Here is a 21,270-nt window from a genome sequence, read left to right on the forward strand (position 1 = left end):
GTACATTCTCCTCTAGTTCCCTTATTTTCTCTCATACAGTACATTAAGCTGAAAACACCATAAATGATCCTGTCAATGGCTCCATTCCTGACCATTCACAATGGGAACATGATGTGCGATTGGGCTCAGCCAAGATGCTCCGGTTCACTTCTGCCATGGGACGGGTTCATCTCACCTGATCACATGCACTGAGCAAAGAGGAGGAGGAATACCTATTGGGAAATTAGGATACGGTTTCTACAAAATATTGAAATAGATACTGTGAGGCAAAAATATCAGGTGTCCAGAACTTTATTGAGTGTGCCTGTTATTATCCAGTGGCCTCAGACTGTCTGTATCGTGAGCAGGTAGTATATAATTCATTACCTGGTCTGGTAGCCCAGGATAAACGTTAGAAGTATTTTAGATCAAAGGCAGATCTGCCATCCTACTGACTCATTTCAGTAGCCTAGGGATACTTCCCCTCAGTTAGGGCCTCATATCGCCAGCTTTGGAATATCAGCCATTTCAAGGTCATGGAAAAGGAAAAGGTTGCCCTGGCCAAGACAAAGCCTTGAGTTGCACGAGTGCTCTCTAAAGGATGCTAGAAAACCTGGGCAGCCATTGAAGCCTCATGTACCATCCCATAAGCCCCGCGGTTTTCTGGCCCCCCCCTTCTCTCTTACCTCCTGCAGTTCAGTTGGTCTCGTGGCTCTCAGAGTCAGCCTGGTATGTAGAACAGTGGGGCCTCAGGTCAGCCTGCATCTAGTGATTTCCATTCTGCAGCTGGCTGGAATTCCATCTGTCAAGAAGCTTTTGCAGTCAGTCATTTGATAGTGGAAGAGTTGGCCCTCTAAGATTTCCTGCGTATCTGGAAAGGGGAGCAGCCCTGGAGATGTGACATGCTCTGTGAAAATTAGGGATTAGTTTTTGCTATTCCTAGCCAGTCTCTGCTGAACCTAAGGTATTTCAGTGGTTAAGGATGAAAAAAACACATACACACATAAAGAAGAACTTCTCTCCTTTTCATTATGAACTGAAGTAACTTCATCAAGAGAATCTAATCAACATTAAACTACTTCCCTCCAAAGTAATTTCCTCTCTGTCAATGCACAGACATGCATTTTTACTTAGTTATAATTAGTGTGAACATACTTGTTTTTGTTTAAGAAAGGTTTTCTTTACCTTGGCATTCAGATTTGTTTTCATAGGCGAAGAAAACACTGAGAAAGAGAAGGAACCTTCACTGGAGAGCTGGGAGGATTATATTGAGTCATATTATCCCAGAGTTAAAGAAACCTTAAAGGACCCCAAATCCCTCCCCGTATCTCTGATGACTGCACTTCTAGATTAATGGACTCACTGGAGTAGCTTTCCCCTGCAAGCGCCGCCCCCCCCCATCTGACTTCACAGCACCAAGGGCCGACTTTCCCTTCTAAAGGAAGAATGAAATCCATCCTCTGGCCCGAAAGGGTCTATTTCTCTGCCATGGGTCTGCACCCCTGTCCCCTGCTTTACTTTGTTGTGGGCTTATCTAAATGGTTTCCCAGGCAGGAAAAAAAGTGGAACCCATGCTGCTCTGGGCTAGTCCTCCATACTATTCCCCTCGAAGGTCTGTTTTTTTCAAGTGTAATCACACACCAACAGTTTCCAATCTATCAAAGCATAAAGTTGCCAGTCCTCTTCCCTAAGTCAAGAAAGTAGCAAAGTTAGGTTTAATTAAAACCAGCAACTATTTGCACAGCTGTCCCTGGGTTCAGGGCTTGTAAAGGGATTTAGCTTCAAACTCTGCTGCTTAAGTCCTTCGGGAGTTTCACAAAAAAACATTTAGGCCCCTCACCTGGGCAGTGCCAGGCCTTTGCTCCCCAAGCCCTTCAGGAGCAGTGGGCTGGGCCCCACTGCGATTTCCGCTTTCCGCCTGGGCAGTCAGACCCTCCCAACACATGTGGCTTGGAGCAAAGCAGAGAAGATACACAAGTCTCCTTTTGTGTCAGGGACAGGAGCTGTGAACGTTACTCCGCGAAGTTCCTGAAAATTCCCCTAGGGTTGGGAACAGGAGGGAGAATGGATCAGGCATAGTCTTCCTTTTGTGAGCTTTTCTGACTCTGCACACTCTCCGTTTCCTGGTGGGTCTTTCACCCGCCCCCCAATCCCCAGCCCCCAAGACAGCAACAGTCCCTGGCAGGCATCCTTCAAAGGAGACTGGAGGCGGGGTATCCCTGCTGATAGATGTATCCGCAAGTTGTCCCAGCAAAGCCCTGGCGAGGAGGACAAGCCAGAGCTCAGCATTTGGCTGATTTTCAAGGGCACGGGGAGCAGCGCCTTAGGCAGCCTCGAGTCCGGAAAAAGCCCTTTCTCACTTGCAGTGAATGTAGGGGCCAGCGAGGGTCACTGACTGCGGGCAGGAGGCGAGGCTGGCCCCACACGCCGAGAGGCAAGGAGGCGGAGGAGTGGCGGGTTACGAAAAGTGACCTTGGCGACCCCAAACGCCCCCGGCCTCCTTCGCTGGCTGCTGCACCTGCCCGCGGAGCACGGCGAGCTGCCGGCGAGGCTATGGCGAGCCCCGCGCCCTTAGCGGCATCCATCAGCCACCAAATGGTAGCTCTGCACACCCTGCAGCTGCTGCAGCAAGAGTGGGGCTGGGGCGATGCTCCAGGCGCTCCCGAAGGCTCGCACGACCTGGACTGCGTGTCCACCGCTCCAGCCTGTCGCTCAGGCTCACCGCTGGCCCGGCCGGGGCCTGGGTGCGAGGAGGAGAGCGGGGGCAGGGGCTCCAGGAATGGGGGTTCCTGGGCGCAGGCGAGTTCCCCCGAGGCAGAAGTGATGCGAGGCGCCGAGGGGGGCAGGAAACTGCTGCCCTTGCCCCGGGGCCGTGGGCCTGCCTGCACCCTGGCCGGGAGGGCGATGCGCTGCGCGCTGGCCCGCGTAGTGGACTCGACCTCGGGGCTGGTCAGCGTGGAGCAGACGCTGCTGGCGCCCCTCCAGCAGGAGCGGTCCTTCCCCATCCACCTGAAGGTGAGCCTGGCCTTCAGCTTCCCTCGGCGCACGAGCCCCAGCGGGGTGGGGTGGGGTGGGGGTGGGGGAGCGGGCCGAGGGGCAGGAGGCAAAGTCGAGCTCCCCCCGCGACCCCCCCCCCCGCGACTTTCCCCTCCCGGAGTGGAAAGGAGGGAGGTGACACTCTGGGGATTAGGCCTGTCCGTGGGGCAGGGAACTCAGCGCCCACCTGGGGCCCACCTGGCAGCAGAACAGAGATGCAGAAAGGGCTGGCCCAAACCTTCTTCTGGAACTCGTTCCCCTCTCACGCAAATCAGCTTCCTGCTCCAGCTGAAGGCCCTTTACACACATGTGCAGCTTCCAGGGATGGAGGAAGCTCCTCCTACTCCCTTTCCACAGTCATCACGGTTCCTCCAGAGCTTTTTGCGTATTAAGTTCCCTCTGACTTTTGTATGATGAAATCACCTATATTTATTTAAAGTTCCTTCACACTTATGAATGGCAGTTATTTTTGCATAAATCCAATTCCCTACAGGGCTCAGGGGCCTTACCGAGTCAACCTAAATTCTCATAAAGTAGCCTGAGAGTGGGGTGGGTCCCGGGTGTTGAAGCGTGAATACTCAGGCTAAACTCCTGCTAAGTCATGCAGTTCATATTTGTAGGGCAGAGTTTCCTCTTAAGGTACCAAGCTGTGGTGGCCAATTTCGGCCGGGAGCAGAGCAGCTGCCTCCCAGGCTGAGGGGGATGGTGGAAACCTGGGGCTCTGGGAGTCCATCTTGGCCTTGCAATTAACCAACTGATTTAAGGTCACAAATCTCTTTGAGACCTTCTGGCCTTCCAGTGTTCATCTGGAACATTGCTTCATTCATTTCCCTGGGGAATCTAGTGGAAGGAAATGGGGGAGGGGCAATGAAGACCCCTTAGAGCGTTTCTCAACAGTTGCTAATCTTGCTCTACAAGCCAAGGTTGGGGGGAAAAAAGATATATATTAGGTTGCACTATACAGTGTAAGAGATTGATTTAAAATCAGATATAATAAAGCATCATACATTGGAATAAATAGTCTGGGGTTTATGAGCCTCCACATTATTGACATCTGGCACTGGATGATTGCTGGGAGGGGCTGTCCTATGCACTGCGGGATATCTGGCACCAGCCCTGGCCTCGACCAGTGGATGCCAGTGGCATACCCTTCCCACCAACTGATAAACCACACATCGCTAAATGTATATGGTGGGAGGGAAACAAGATCACCTCTCGATGTTAGGCACTGCTTCACTTACTTTCAAAAGAGTGAAGCTGCATCTCACCAATACTCTCAAGTGTAAGATGCACCTTTTTCTGTACCACCAAGATATTTTTAAAAAAACACTGCCAATTAAGCTGTTACATACTCTTGAGAGTAAGATACATCCTCACTTCAGAGATTTTTGAAATGTGAAGAAAAGGGCATCTGAGAATTGATGAAATATGAAGTGCTATGTGATGTTGGGAAGGCTCATAGCGCACAGACGGTTGGCAAAAGGAGAGGCTGAGCGATCAGTTTTGCCTTAGGCGATCCTGGAAGGCTCCCTGGAGAAGGTAACCTTAAAAACAAAAAACACGTTTAACCTCCAGGCATTAAAGGGAAATAAACAATTCAGAGGAGCTGTGGGATCTAAGGTCCAGAAGCAATGAAAGGGCTTGAGGCTTTGGGGAACTAAAATTAATTCTCTATGGCAGAAGGCAAATCAAAAGGGTGCTAGAGAGTTAGGTGGGGTCAGGCGGCAAAAGGCCTGTGGGTCAAGCTGAAGTCCTTGAATTGTCTTGTAGTCAAAAGAGAGCCATTGAAATGACTGAAGCAAAGACCCTGATAAATCGCAAAGGGCAAGGTCAGGTCAGAAGACCATTGTCAGAGGGCCTGACCCAGCTTAGCAGCAATGACGCCCTCTGCTCCGGACTACAGATCATGCCACTTGAGGTTAATGCAGCTGCCACTTCTACTTGGTAATCCTTTAACCCTCTCTACTTGACGTTTTGTCCTAAACATTTTCCACTCTCCCCAAACTTTGTTCATCCAAACCTCAACCCTTTCACTCCTTTTCTGAGAAAACTGAAGCCATCTGACGCAAATACCTTCCATTCTACCTAAAAAACATTTCATTTCCACTCATCTTCTCTCTGGTGTCTGATAAAGAAATACTGTTTGGTTGCCACCCCCTTCACCCCCCAAACAAATTCTTCCTCTTCAGGGCTGGAGCAAATCTTTCACCTGTCCTCGGACTTGTTTCTATCCATTCTCTCCTCTCTCCTCGTAGTTTCTAATGCTTCCCCTCTGCCAATTCCTTAGTCCATAAATATGCGCAAATCTTCCTTCACCTGCCCAGGCCTACTGAATCCTGGTCCCTTGCTTCTCTTTCAAGAGCATACATGTAGACATCTGGATTACTGATGCCAGTGTTTCCAGAGGCATCCAGAGTCCTCATGAGGAACAGGAATCTCCACTTTCTTGCTCCTGGAGCCTGCTATTCACCTGCAGGGGAGTTATGAGTTTCAGGGCTCCTGAGAACAGCCAGTGCTTTCAGAAGGGAGAGAAGAGGGAAAGGGTTCTTTGGATGATTTGCCTTTTGGCCAACATCTTGGAATTTTTGCTTGGTTTGCTCTTTGGAGAAAAGGCAGTGTCTCCATTTGGTTTGTAGGGTAATGATTATGGAGCACTTAGACTCAAGGACACAGCAGTCTGTCTCTCCAGGGGGCTGGCTATACAGACGTGGCACCATCATTACTAGTGTTAATTCAAATGATTTGGATGAGTGTTCTCTATATTTTTCAATTAAGAACATGCAGATTGATTTTATACACCAGAATGGTTTCAGGAGGATTTGTGCTAAAGGAGATCACGCCTGCATGTCACTTGGAAGTGTGTGGAAACTTCCCCAACATTAGATCTCTTTCCTCGTGTTACTTGCCACAGAGAGGAGGTAGACTCTCTAGAACAGCACAGTACAGGGCAACGATCAGGTCCCAGGGAGCATTTCAAACTTACTCTGTCACTTCCTGCCGTAGACTCTTGGGCAAGTTTTTAAGCCTTCCTGTGCTTCAGTCTTCTCACATGTAAAGTGGGGACAGTGGTATTTAACCTATAAGGGTTACTGGGATAAAGTATATAAAGGCTCAGCTAGTGGCTGCTCATGGTAAAGTCCAATACCTTTGAACTTTTATTATTGTTATTATTAACATATTGATGCCTCAATCCTCAATAGTCTTATCGACTATAATTATTATTATTGTTTTGGAAGTTCCCAGGCCAGGGATTGAATCCCCACCACAGCAGTGACCCAAGGGGCTGCAGCAACAATGCTGGATCCTTAACCCATCGCGCCACAGAACTCCCTTCCTGACCTCTATTATTATTACTATTTCATTCCTAATATTGATAGCTCTGACCCAGGAACTGTGTATTTACTTTTCTGAGACTGTTGACAAAAACAGAATAGGATGACCCAAAGAGACTTCCAGGAAGCCTCCACTTTCCAGAGGTCAGCTTTAGCCCATGGCCAATGCCTGACTTACAGATGTGACCACTGGGTGACTTGCTGATCAAATCACTGTTTTAAGGAAGTGAAATTTTCAGGCATGAAGGCAGAGAAACCCTCACCACAATGATAACAGATATCTTTATAATATTTCACCCTTTTTCTAAAGAAACCAACACTTGATATTCCTTTTGAGCATTTAGAGATTAACATACTCATGCCCAAACAAAACCATGACATGAATCTTTTCATGGTAGACAGAAAATGCTTAGCAAAACTGTCTTGTCAAATTTGCTGGAGATGATGACGTTAACCAGCTTGATAAAACTATATTACAGAGAAAACTGAAGCTCAGAGGAATACAGAACTTTGCGGATGATCCTGCAGCTGGGGCGTAGAGGCCCATGATTCAAATATGGTTTTGTCTAACTCTGCCAATCACAGTGCTGGCTCCTGGGGGTGTTATGAACAACACACGGAAATAAAGTACATGAGGGTGCACGGTTGACGGGCTACAGTCCTACATGCTATGCACTGCACGCTGCCTGGGCTACAACAGTCACGTTGTAGACTGAGCATCTTAGTCAGCTTGGGTTGCCGTAACAACATGCCACAGACCGGGTGGCATAAACTACAGACAGTTATTTTCTCACTGTTCTGGAGGCCGGGAAGTCCAAGAGCAAATGTGGCCTCTGGGAAGGGCTCGCTTCTTGGCTTGTAGGCTGCCACCTTCTCACTGTGTCCTCACATGGCCTTTCCTCTGTGCATTTGTTAAAGTTATTGTAGTTGATTTATAAGGTTGTGATAATTTCCACTGTACAACAAAGTGATTCAGTTATCCATGTAGACACATCTATTCGTTTTCAGATTATTTTCCCACATAGATTATCACAGAATATTGGGTAGAGTTCTCTGGCCGGTCACTCCATATACCTCAGTGCGCATATGCCAGTCCCAGACCCCGGTCCATCTCCCAACCTGTCCTCTTTGGTAACCATAAGTTTTTCAGTCTGTGAGTCTGTTTCTGTTCTGCAAATAAGTTCATCTGTATCATTTTCTTTAAGATTCCACACATAAGTGATATCATATAATGTTTGTCTTTCACTGTCGGACTTACTTCACTTGGTACGATAATTTCTAGGTTGCTGAAAATGGCGTTATTTCATTCTTTTTTTTTTGTTTTTTTTTTTTTTGTCTTTTTGTCATTTCTTGGGCCACTCCTGAGGCATATGGAGGTTCCCAGGCTAGGGGTCTAATTGGAGCTGTAGCCACCGGCCTACGCCACAGCCACAGCAACGCGGGATCCGAGCTGTGTCTGCAACCCACACCGCAGGTCACAGCAACGCCGGATCCCCAGCCCACTGAGCAAGGCCAGGGATCGAACCCACCACCTCATGGTTCCCAGTCGGATTCATCAACCACTGAGCCATGACGGGAACTCCCATTCTTTTTTTTTTTTTATGGCTGAGTGATTCTTGTAAGGACATTAATCCTACAGGATTAGGGCCCCACTCTATGACCTAATTTAACCTTAATTACCTCTCTAAAAGCCTTGTCTTCAAATATAGTCAAATTGCAACTTAGATTTTCAGCAGAGGGATTTTGGCAGAACACAATTCACTCCGCACCACTGGGTCATTTGTGTCTCCTTAAACGATGCTCGCCTTACACAGTGAAAAAAAGCACTAGGTAAATGTAAGAAATCATGGTCAAACTAGTAATATTAGCAAAGATGCTTTAATACTTGCCACCCAAAGGGAGTAGAGAAATGTGTGGATGACCAGAAGGAAGGAAGTCTAGAATTCTAAAAACTGCTAAAAACGATCAACCCTCCTAGAGACCATTACCTAAGCCAATCATGAAGTCACTCTGATTGAGTTTGGTCTGTCTTCCTTTGATAGTTAAAAACATTTGCAGTTTCCAAGAGTTCTACTCTGAAGCAAGTTTCATGGAAACTGTAGCTGATGCTGGCTTTTGGAGGCAGAAGAACCTTCCTGCCATCGCAGTTAAAACTTGCCTGTGAGTTCACCCACTTCACTTAGTTAATTCTGGTACCAATAATTCTGTCATGGTGAATGGTCCCCACTGGTTTTCTCATTCTACAGAGCAAGAGCAGCAGTTGTAAAACCACTGGCTTTGGCTTTGCAGTCACTGCTAAGGCCCTCTGCAGACCGCAAGTGTGAGTGCTGAGTTACTCAGACGAAGACAGTGATGCTGGGTGCTTTTGAAATGAACATTGGTTACTGAAGCCAGTTTCTGCAAATTTAGGAATTGTGTCCTTAGAAGTTACTAATTTTCTACTGAAGAAATAAATTTTCGTGGTTATATTATTAGCGGCCAGTGCCAGGGGATTGCTCTTTATTTGAGACAAAATTGTGCTTTTATATTAGGCAAAGGCTGGTGACTGCTCTCGAAGTAGCTTGGTGATAGCTTTTTCATTCCTTATAAGGTGAATGATAGGAAAATCAGAACATATGAGCTTTCTGAAATGAACATTTTGGGAAAGATATTGCAGGAAGGTCCTAACACAAAACTGGTTGTATTTAACACCTCAGTGGAAAGGCTTTCGTGCTTTATTTTACAATTTTGGGGTTTGCCTTGTGAACATACCTGAATCAAGTGCTTGTGTCCATCACAAAGTGCTTTTCACTGGACTTTTCTAATGAAAATGGTACTGTACCCAAAGCAAACGCACAAGGAACCCGGTGAGCGTTTACACTGGGTACGCCGCAAGTAAAACTGTTTAATTTCCTGTGGACGATAGACTTTTTACGGTGACTGGCAGATACTGCGGTTCTTCACTGGGTGTTTCATGAATACGCAGTTGCATATCTCTTTGAGATCGAACGTGAGTTTGGGCGACAGGTGACTGCTCTGGGCCCTGCGAATTTCTCTTCGAAGCCAGATGTTGACGAGCGAGGTGAAGGTGGGGCAGTTTGTGGTATCCGGTTCCTGACAGTATGGTATTGACAGCGTCCCTCTGAAGCAGGGCAATGACACTCCCGTTGTATGGACACGCCCCGTGTGGGGGATGGCGCTGGGTCTCGGGAAGGGGTCTGTGTTTCTTCGTCGTGTCCAGCCCCGGGAAGCTTTCGTGGAGAGTGGACTGCGGGCCAGGCCGAAGCTCATTAAGGTCAGGCCTCATCACAGAAAGCCGAGGCAAAGCTCGTTAACAGTCTGTCGAGGAAGTTAGGCCTTCGAGGCGAGTGACAGGGAAAAATTATGAGAAGAAACACATTTGTGGAGACCGTTATAAGAGACTGTAGCTCAAGACATGATTGTCTTGGAAAGAACCCACTCATTTGGAAGCCAGTGGTGAAGGGAATATGAACTGATGTATAGTTTGTGGAGATCTAGTAGTGATTTTGAAGGTGATGTGGTTAGGAAGAAAACCCCCAAACCTTCTTTGTATATTGTTTAAAGGTTTTCTGCATTTTAGAGCCCCTAAAGTCATACTGTATTTTTGATTTTATTATCCATTGGTGTTGGTTTCAGAAAACAAGCTTTGAAACTGACTCCTGCTGCCAGATTCTTTTTGCTTTCAAGCCTTCATTTTTGACAGGAGTGTTTATTTTCAATAAGAAGCTAAAATCGGGCTTAACTTTTCTTCCCTTTTTGAACTTTGCAGGTGCATTTTCAGTCGTTCAAGGATTCCAGATGTGCACATTCCTAATAAACAGAATGCATAATGCAGAAAAGTACAAGAGACCTCCCTTCCACTGGGTAGGAGAGAACAGAGCAGAGGAGGGAAAAGTGCCAACGAGGAGGTCTCTAATTAAGCACAGGTTGACTTTACACAGGGCAGAGAAAGTTCCATGCCTTGAATCCCCTCCAGATAACCAAGCCCTCTCAAGTATGTTGCAGGGAAGAAGGATGGACCAACAGGACAGTCTTCATTGGATTTGGCCATTGCCAATTTTAGCTTTGTGACACTTAGTAACCTTAAGAAAAATAGCATGGATACAACTAAAAAAGAAATATTTTTGTCCCACCCCCAAAGCTAGCTGGGTGTCTCTCAGTTTGCTTCCACGGGGTCCCTGGTTACCCCAGTATGGCATTCACAACTCTGTACTTGTTTGCTAGGCTGTCTCCTGCACTGGATGACACGCTCTGCTCTCTGTGTCATCCTGACATCTGGCCCAGTTTCTGATTTGGGGGCGAGTCTTTGATGAATATTTGAGTTTTGAAAGAAAGGTTAATTCCGGCTCTGCCACTTACTTGCTGTGTGATTTAGGGACATCACTTAATCTCTCTAAGCTGCATTTCAATCTCATTCATAGATAGTTGTGAGAATGGAGTAAACTAAAGTGCATAAGGAGCCTCATTTGGAGCCTGGTGCTTAGCAGGTGCTCAGGCTCATAGGCCAGACCAGTGTTCTTCATGGTTTGCCATGTTCCTCCCGTGCTCAGAAGTTTCAGACTTTACTGTAGCATTCAAGGCTTTCTGCAATAGCTTATCCTGATCTGCAACATGAAACTCTGTTCTTTTCAGACTGGTTTCCTCCTAGTCCCAGACCCTACTTGACTCCAGACCTTTGCTGGTATCATTCGCTCTAATCGCAGGGATATTTCTCTTCCTTATGAGTCAAACACTATACGTCCCTCTTACATACCACATCCCTGATACCTCACCCAAATTTCCAATCCCTTCTAAAAGACTGCCAATAAAAAAAAAAAAAAAAAAAGAGTTCCTGTTGTGGCTCAAGGGGTTATGAACCCAACTAGCATCCATGAGGATGTAGGTTCGATCCCTAACCTTGCTCAGTGGGTTAAGGATCCAGTGTCCCCGTGAGCTGTGGTGTAGGTCGCAGATGTGGATCCCATGTTGCTGTGGCCCTGGTGGGCAGCTGCAGCTCCAATTTGACCCCTAGCATGGGAACTGCCATATGCCACACCTGCTGCCCTAAAAAAGCCAAAAAAAAAAAGGTTGCCAATAATTGGATGGTCTCAACCACCCTTTCTTTTATTGTAGTAAAAAAAATACAAAATAAAATCTACCATTTTAAGGGTATAGTTCAGTGGTGCTTTCCTCTTGCAAATCTGGAAACCTTATACCCATTAAACAAACGAACAAAATCCCGATTTCCTTCCTCCCTCCAGCCCCAGTTTCTGTGAGACTGCCTACTCTGGGTGCCGCATATAATGGGAATCCAACAGGTTTTGTCCTTTTGTGACTGGCCTGTTTCATTTAGCATGATGGCCTCAAGGTTCACCAACGTTGTAGCATGTGTTAGAATTTTCTTTCTTTGCGAGGCTGAGTAGTTCCATTGCCATGTAGAGACCACATTTTGTTTCTCTATTCATTCGTCCATGGATACTGGAGCTGCTTCCACCTCTCGGCTGCTGGGAATACTGCTGCTAGGAATGCGGGTGTGCAGATACCGTTTTGAGATGCTGCTTTCAATTCTTTTGGATATATAGCCAGAAGTGGAAGTGTTGGGTTCTATGATAGTTCTAGTTTTAATTTTATGAGGAAGCTCCATACTGTCTTCCTTAGTGTCTGCACTATTTTACGTTGCTACCAACTCTGCACAAGGGTCCCACTTTCTCCACATCTTCACCCACACGATTAATTTTCAGTTTTCTTTTGGATCCAACGTGAACTTGGCTACTTTTTTGAGCTTCTTCTCATTCTGTGTTACATTTCTACTGAAGGATTTAAATAGGCCTTTTTTTTTTTTTTTTTTTTTTTTTTTTTTTTTTCTTGGCCATGCTCATGACATGTGGAAGTTCCTGGGCCAGGAATCAACCCTTGCCACAGCAGTGACCCAAGCCACCGCACTGATAATGCTGGATCCTTAGTCCTCCTTAGTTACACAAAGAAACTCCTTAAATAGGTTTTATCTCACCAATTGGATTACAAGTTTCTGTAGAGAGTATTTTTCTTTTCTTTTCTCCACTTCCTTCCTCTTTCTCCTTCTTACTGACCTCCTGTCTGTGGCGCACTTCATTCATCACTTGTTTGATGGAGTGCTTGATGAATACAAAGAACTTTCATATTCATCAGCTAATTTAGCTTCTTACTGTTCCCATTCTGCAGAAGAGAAAACTGAATATTCCATAGATAAAATGGTTTGGCCCCAGTTGGCCTACCCAAAAGGCAGAACCAGGGCTTTTTTTTTTTTTTTTTTTGGTCTTTTTAGGGCTGTGCCTGAGACAAATGAAAGTTCACAGGCTAGAGTCGAATCAGAGATACAGCTGCCAGCAGTCACAGCAACATGGGATCTGAGCCACATCTGCGACCTACACCACAGACCACAGCTCACGACAGCACTGGATCCTTAACCCACTGAGTGCGGCCAGGGATCAGACCTGTGTCCTCATGGATGCTAGTCACATTCGTTTCCACTGAGCCACGACGGGAACTCCAGAACCAGGGCTTTAATGGCTATTCTGGCACTTGTGAAGGATTGAGTTATTCTTCCCAGGGGCTTTGTAACGCCCCTCCCAACTAACACCTATAAGTCCATTTTGCCGTGTAAGGTAACATACTCACAGGCCCTGGGGATCAGGATGTGGACATCTTGGAGAGGCCATTATTCTGCCTACCGCAGGGCAGAGTTCAGCTGAAAACTAGGCAGAAATGTTCTAAAAACCAGAGCCATCTCTTCTAATGGGCTGCCTCCTATGCACGTGAGTTTCTCCAGTGTAGCCAAGCAAATTTTGGGCAACCACACTTCAGGTATGCTATTGCAGGGATTCGCCCATCCAAACGAGCTCTGCATGGATTCTGTGCAGGGCTTAGATGATGATCTATAAATGTCTGTTCATCTACAGGATCGGACTTTTGTATTTTTACCAGAGCCCTCATCACATTTCACTGGACTTTTGGAGATAGACTGTATGTGTCTCATTTCCCCTAGTAAGTTAAGAGCTCTTTAGAGATCAGGTACCATGTCTTATTGCCTTGTATCCAACGAAGTCATTTCATGAAGTGGAGATTTGATACACGTTTGAAATAAATTTAACTGATTTACGAACTGAGGCAAACAGGCTGAGGCCGTGATTCCAGTAGATGAGCTGGGTCATGGAAGATTATCTCAGCTCACATTAAAATGTAAATGCTGGCCATGGATTTGGACCGCTATAGAGATCAATACACTTCGTATCCCAAAGTCTGAGATTACACAGGCTTTAGTAGTTCCAAAACCTGCTTTTAGATTGCTCAGCCACCATCATGTTCTAATTCTGGCAAAGCACTCAAAGCACCATGTAGGATATGACATCATTTCTGGAAGCATCTGGGACTTGCTAAATAAAAGCTGTTGGGAGGATACACTCTGTCACTGAGTGGAAAGCACCATAAATGAAATCATCACCAATGTTCATCATGTGAGTTTCTACCTAAAGCCCACGAGCTATTTCATATGCTCTTGCCTTAAGGCTGTCACTGGTGGCCCCTACCTTCTGCAGTAGAGGTTGGGTGGGAAGCCATGATTACTGGATCTCTAGTTAGCCTTCAGACCTTCTAGAAAGGAAGAGAAGCAACCACCTGTTTTATTTTTCCCTTCTTTGGCTTAAGAGTCCCATGGAAAGCCTATTCCTATTAATTTGTTTTCTTTGACTGTTAATATATTTGAGAAAGGATTAAATGGAAATACTGTACTAAAATAGTAAAATAAAGAGACTCTGCAAAGCTCGCCAGAGATCTGAAATTTACTTAGGGCCTCAGGGACCAGTACAGCCCTGCAGTGGAATTTTATTGTATGTATAATTTCCCCAAAAGATGCCTTCTTTGATTCTTTACAGTAAATGTGAAATTGATTTCAGATTTTTAGGCCCACAAATATATTTTTAAAGGTATTTTAATCTTCTTTGGGTGATGAATGCCTTTGCAGACTGGCTAATAGGCACACGTCAGCACACATTTCAGTGGTTCCTTCTATTTTAAATTTCCTTTTGCATGTTGTCTTTGATCCTTCCACTTTGTACTTAGAGTTGGATTACTTCTATAAAGCAAGCGGACAATTTCCCTTGATGTGGATCTTGGGAAAGTAGTCCAGAGTCATTTCTTTCCCCTTCTTTCTCATTCCCAAGCAACATGCTCCAGCAATATAGATTACCCCATAAACGGAGGGACAGATTATCTAAGTAGCCCCTTGATACCTTCTGAGCAGAAAGGAGCAACACAGAAAGGCAGGCAAGCAAGAAGGCTTTAAAGAGAAAAAAACCCCAGATGGATGGCAGGCTTTGAATACTTGAGGTGGGGAACTGGGGCACGTTCGCCTTCACCGGATCCTGCTGCGGTGGTTTGCTGAACTGAATGTTTGTTTGATTTTTCGGAGGATGTTTTCGAACAAACACTTTGCCAGAAACCCAGGTCCTTCTCTCCCAAGTGATAGAGTTTTTATTAGCGAGAAGGATAATTTCTCTTTCTACACAGAATTAGGAAGAAAACTAGTTCCTGATCAAACTTTGGTTCAACTTTAGTTCTTCTTGTTTTCTTTTGGATTGTCTATTCTTTGTTTCCTAAGTTACTGAGTTTAATTCTTAGTGCACAGATTTTCAGTGGTTATTCTTTACTTACAGGAGCATGTAAGTCTATGCCTTTCTCACTGAAGCTACATTCCATAAATTGCGGTATAGTTTCCTCATAATTGTTCAGTATAGAGCATTTTAAAATTTCAATTATTATTTTCACTGATCCATGAATTATTTAGAAGTAGATTTGTCATAGATATTTTGGGAAGGTTATCTTCCATAGTATTAATTTCTTATTTGTTTTGTTATTTGAATGATACAGGCTTTTATATTAGTTGAGATTTACTCTGTGGCATTAGAATAAAGTTATCTTTCATGCATAATCCCATGGATGCTTGGGAATAGTATATATTTGCTTATCTCTAGTGCAAGCTCATGATTAGAAAAGATTTTCAATCTTTTCTCTCTAGGCTGATGAGCCTGTTGTTTGATTGGTTCCTGAGAAAGATGGGTTAAAATCAGTCTTTATGTCTGTGGATTGAATGTAAATTGAACTTACATTACACACACATACAAGTACAAAACTGTTATATCTTCCTGGTGAATATTTTTTTTTTTTTTTGTCTTTCTAGGGCCGCACCTGCGGCATGTGGAGGTTCCCAGGCTAGGGGTCTAACAGGAGCTGTAGCTGCTGCCCTACACCACAGCTCGGGGCAATGCCAGATCTTTAACCCACTGAGTGAGGCCAGGGATCGAACCCGCAACCTCATGGTTCCTAGTCGGATTCCTTTCTGCTGCACCATGAAGGGAACGCCACTTCTTATTAACTGCAGTTTATTTTATCCTTGATAATGATTTTTCTGGATTTATTTTGGCTTTTCCTTGCTTAATATATATTAGTATTCCTTTACTTTCAGTCCTTAGGTGTTTTTAGTTTTAAATGTGTTGCTTGTAAGCAGCATATCGATTTTGAAAATCCAACTGGCAACCACTGTATTTCAAAAAGTGTTTCATTTGGTGCTTTCTATCACCTTGATTTTTGTTTGAATATTTCTCTATTTTTGCCTTCTATTGATAGGATCAATTTTGATATACTGATTTTTAAATTTTATGTGTCATTTCTCTACTTAAAAAAAAAAATCTGTAGACCATGGATGGTTTCCCACATGCAGGACCTCCCACACTTTCATCTTCAGACATTCTTAATGGTTCCAGAGGGCAGCAGGAAGGAGAAGGCGGACACCCTGGCGGCCGTGCAGGGCACTTTGCTTTGTCCTGGAAGGGGCAGCCCAGCACCTCTGCTCTGTCTGGCCCTCAGCCTCTTGGCCTCCTATTTCTCTCCTTTTACTGATGATCCTTACATTTCTCACATGCATACTTAACAGGCCTGAAAGGTATCAGTTTTGCCACCTTGGTCTTGAATAACACAATGCCTTCGAATGCCACTGCATCCTACTACCGCTCCTCAAGATTTTAGAAACATCTTGCTTTTGTAAAGGCCAAGGCACTTCTTATAATTTGTTTTGAATAATCAAATCTTTAGATTTACATCATGTTTTTAAGTTTCTTGTTCACTGTTGCTTCCCACATCTCTTTCTGAGTGGAATTGCCTCTTTCTAAATCTTATCTTTAAGAAGATCTGATGTAAAGGTCTATTTGTGGTAATTCCTTTTGTGCTTTTAAGTGAAAATATACTGACATTTACCTTGACAGTTATTTGGGGATATTATTCTATTCTAGTCTAGTCTATCTTCAGTTGTAGCTTAGAGGTTGGTTGTCTGTCTGGCCATCCAGACTGAACTCCATCTATTTTTATATAATATGGAAGTTCTCTAGGGTGAGGATTGAACCTGTGCCTGCGTAGAGACCCAAGCCACTGTAAGTTGGATTCTTAACCCACTGTGCCACAGTGAGAACTCCCTTTCTGGTTGCTTTTAAGAGGAGTTTTACTTTAATGCGTTTAGAGTTGGATCCCATTCAACTTTTTCTGCTCAAAGCTTGTTTTGCTTCCTGAATCTAAGGATTCACGTTTTAAATCAATTTGGGATAATTTTTGCCCATTATTCCCTTTGACTACTGCCTCTCTCACATTCTCCTTCTTGTCTGTCCTGGCAATGAGTTTGTTGTACTTTGTCATTCTGTCATCCATGTCACTTAACGTCTCATTCATATCTCCCATGATTTTAATTTTTATTTTGCATTCTGAGTAATTTGCTCAAAATTATCATCCAGTTTACTAATCTTCAGTTCAGATGTATTAAACTGTCCATCGAGTTTTTAATTATTCAAGACAGTTTCATTTCTAGAGGTGGTACGGAGTTCTTTTTCAAGCCTGCTTTTTCTTAAAACATTTTTTTCTGGTTTCTTCTTTTATATCTTTAATCATATAAATGTATTCTGTAGTTTATATCTGAAATCCTTGGAGTTTAATCCTGCCTTCCATTGCATACACTATATCATGGTGGATTTTACTTTAAATTGTACACTCTGGAGTTCCCATTGTGGCTTAGCAGTAATGAACCAAACTAGTATCCATGAGGATGTGGGTTTGATCCCTGGCCTGCTCAGTGGGTTAGTGATCTGACATTGCCATGAATTGACCCCTAACCTGGAAACTTCCATATGCTGCAGGTGCAGCCCTTAAAAGGAAAAAAAAAAAATCCAGACTGAATTTGTCTTTGAGAGAGCTTTATGGGAACACTACTGTGGAGCATGGTTTGTGGACATGTTCCTGTGGAATAGGCTTTTGTTTGCTTTTGCCATGTGTATTTCAGACCAGTTCCCATTTTTAAGTTAACTTCTTAGCATGAATGTACCAAGAATAGTCTATCTATCTATCTATCTATCTATCTATCTATCTATCTATCTATCTATCTACCTACCTATCTATCTATCTATATTTACAGGTACAAACTTGAACTACTGTGTAGTATAGGTTCACAGTTGCACATTCATAGGGACAACTTTACCTTCCACCCTAAACCCAGATCAAGAGAGACTAACTTTGTTTTCTTGATAGGTACTGGCAGGCAGCTAAAGTCATCTACTTTGCTTTTATTCCTGGCCCTTGGAGATTCCTGTTACTTTCTTGCAAGTTCAGAAAGGATGTTTGTTCTATATTATTTAGAATTTAGTAGCAGGGAATTATGGGGAAGCTACATGTGCCAAGTTGCCAGAACCAGAAGTCTGGGGGATGTCATTCCATGTACATTTGGAATCTTGAAGGATGGGAGTGGTTGGGGTGCCGACCCTCATGCAGTCAAAAATCTGCACATAACTTTACAGTTGGCCCTCCATATCTATGGTTCCAAATCGATGGATTCAATCAACTGTAGATCACGTAGAACTGTAGTACATATTTATTGGGAAAAACCTGCATGTAAGTAGAACTGGGCAGTTCAAACTGTGTTGTGTGAATCAACAGTATTTAAATCAAAAAATATATTCAACATTATCTCTGATGCGAAATAATTTCAGTGTACCATTTCCATGAAGTGGATTTTAGAATGTGAAACACTTCTGGATTAAAAATCTATTAAATTAAGTTAAATTAGTTTTCTTTAGAACCACTTGTGAACTCTTCTTTCTAAATTGGCATTGAAAATTTCTCGGGACCATGTTCCTTGAATATCAAATCTTGTACTGGAATCTTGAAGACAGTGAATATGGGACAACCGGAACAGAGTCTACTTGTGTATTCGTCAAAGCTCTTTTGAGAACAAAGAAGAGAAATCCAACTCCAAATGGCTTAAGTAAAAAGAAATATTTATCAATTCAGATAACTAAACAATCCTGGGATTTATTATTCAAGTACAGCTAGATTGACATGCTCAGAAAATGTAATTAGAATCAGTTGTTCTGAATCTCTTGTTTCTACTTTTTTGGTGTGTTGGCTTCACTTTTGTTTGGATTCTCTCCTTGTGGCAGCAGGGTTTTTTCCAAGAGCTCCGGTTAAGCAGAGCTTCTCTTTCCCGGTCTAGCAAATAACCTGGGACTGTGGCTTATGGACCTGCCTTAGGTAAGCTGTCCATCCTGGGCCAATCCAAGTGGCTGAGGACTGATGTGCTCTGACTAGCCTGGTCCCCGGAGTTGTGGAGAGGGGTCAGCTTTGGTCAAACTGCATAGGCTAAGAAAGGAGGAAAGCAGTTCTTTGAGAACAAGATCAAGGTCCTGTCATCAGAAAAGAAGGGAATGGAAACAGGGTACACAAAACACAACAAACGTCCTCCACAGCCTATCTAATTGCTAGTTTGTGTCTGCCCTTCATTTCAGGACAGTGTTGAGTTTAGAAACATCTGCAGTCATTTGGCTCTACAACAGGGACAGCAGTTTGACAGAGATCTGGATGCTGCCCACCAGTGCTTGAAGACGATAGTCAAGAAGCCGATTCAGTCACTTGCTAGTCTTCCTTCGGATGTCCATGTGGTAGCCTGTGCTTCCTTGAGACAGATCTTACAGAATCTCCCAGACATATGAGTGGTCAAGATACTGGAATTAAAGCCACAGCTAGCACTGCTAAGAGCACTGGGTACCTGCAATTCCTAGACAATGGATATTTTTATTCCCAGTAGTAAGTAGAGGCTTGATAGCATATACAGCAGTCTAGCCAGTGGCAGCTGTACCCTTTGGAGTTATAGCAAATTGGTGAAAAAAATTTAAAGCAGCAGTTTACATTTTTAAGTGTGTTGACATATTTGCTGATGTTTTGATCGAAATATATTCCACTTTGTGGAACTGATTAGATTATATCTGTATATACATTTGTTAATCTGTATGTTAAGTATTAATTGAATGACACCTTAATCTACCCTCATATTAATGTATGAGTATGAGGTTTAATATAGTTATTTGTATGATTAAAGCTCCATGGTTTTTAAAATTATCTTGATAAACAGGCTATTTGATAATTGATATGTTCTACTTACTGAGCCCTTCATTTTTTGTTATGAGAATGCTCTTTAGATGTTTCAGGACCACAACCACATGTGTCAGTAATTATGAGTTCCAATCCTGGCATCAAGAGCTTGCTGTTGGGCAGGAGAAGACTGCTTCTAAACCTTGTGCTTTCAAATACTGATTTGTAAATTTCAAATGATAATGAGCTATGAAGTACCAAGGGTATATGATATGTAAATACAAAGTACAGTATTATGAAAGTCTCATGCGGAAACATCTAGCTCTTCATACTCTTTATAAATACTCCCACTGAAGTAGAAAATTCTTGTGAAAAAAAGGAAGGCATGGATATGATGGCAGGTTTCCCTAAACATTTAGAACCAGGAAGAGAGAGAGTGACTTTTTTTTGCAGCAACAATCTGCACATGCTTAAGAAAAACTAAATTTCCTGTTGTTTAGCAATGACTGTGTTGAGAACCAAAGGTAAATTGAAAGGCTGATTTTCCCTTAAAGTTTTAATAGAAATGGCATCAGATTTAGGGGAAAAAAAGGGTATAGTGTACACACATGTTTTCTAAAGGAATTATAAACTGTGTCTATATGGTAAGATTATATCTACTGTTAAAAATTAAGTGCTAATAATAATCAAAGCCTTTCTAATCCCACATATTCTAATCCTAGTTGGTTACACATATTTTCTTCCACAATCTTAGGATAAAAAAAGTAAATTTATTGCTCCTCTTTAGATGTAACTGATCATTTTCACAGAAGAGGATTAAATTTATGAGACTGAATTTTCCTTTTTTTTTTTTTTTTTTTTTTTGGTCATCCCACAGCATATGGAGTTCCCATCCAAGCCACAGTTGCAACCTACAATGCAACGCCAGATCCTTAACCCACTGTGCCAGGCCAGGGATGGAACCTGCGTCCCAGTGCACTCCAGAGATGCCACTGATCCTGTTGCGCCACAACAAGAACTCTGAGACTGAATTTTGCATGAAAGATGGGAGGTGTGTATTTATGCATGTGCATGTGTGTACAAGGAGGATGGGTGGGCCAGAAAGGAAAGGCATTCATTTCTTGGGAGCAATCTTTGGCACTTTATTCTCCCACTTCTCAGAAGCATTGTATTCTGAGTGATAATTGTACTTTATGATTCAGTCTTACCCCAGGAAAATTACTCCAGGATTCTTTGAAGACATATTATTACTATAGGCTGCCTTCCCCATTGTCATCAATAGCTCTTTCAATAAATTTTAAGTGTTTTTTAAAAAACTCTCACCCCAAGAATATTGAACATTTTTTCTTTTCTATCCGTACTTGTGCTTCTTCCTCACTTTGCAATGTGTTGCTCACAGACCGGCTGAAACGTCACTCATCCCTCCAAGGCCTGATTTATTCACCGCTTCCTTCATGAGCCCTCTCAGATCATCCTAGAAGGACCTGGGCTTGTCCTCCTCTGAACT

The 21,270-nt window shown here is 43.5% G+C and overlaps 2 protein-coding genes across 3 annotated transcripts in view; one reads left to right on the top strand and one right to left on the bottom strand.

Annotated features, from left to right (window-relative positions):
* Positions 1 to 665: 665 nt before the first annotated feature.
* The window catches only part of LOC106507157 (uncharacterized), a 674,540-nt gene continuing 653,935 nt past the window's right edge, over positions 666 to 21,270 (bottom strand). For both annotated transcript variants that reach the window (XR_014819430.1, XR_014819429.1), the window contains one exon: positions 666 to 781. The gene's annotated coding sequence lies outside the window, so the exon portion shown is untranslated. The remainder of the gene's footprint in view (positions 782 to 21,270) is intronic.
* Positions 2,454 to 19,512, top strand: DLEU7 (deleted in lymphocytic leukemia 7). The gene is made up of 2 exons (XM_005668396.3): positions 2,454 to 2,994; positions 19,181 to 19,512. The coding sequence occupies exons 1-2, from the start codon at positions 2,533 to 2,535 to the stop codon at positions 19,382 to 19,384; spliced, it is 666 nt and encodes a 221-aa protein (XP_005668453.3). The 5' UTR covers positions 2,454 to 2,532; the 3' UTR covers positions 19,385 to 19,512.

This window comes from Sus scrofa, chromosome 11 (assembly GCF_054392235.1).
Source record: "Sus scrofa isolate SSC_HxYL_T2T_F1_AM1 chromosome 11, Sscrofa_HxYL_maternal_Yorkshire_Landrace_v2.0, whole genome shotgun sequence".
In the NCBI taxonomy this organism is placed as follows: domain Eukaryota; kingdom Metazoa; phylum Chordata; class Mammalia; order Artiodactyla; family Suidae; genus Sus; species Sus scrofa.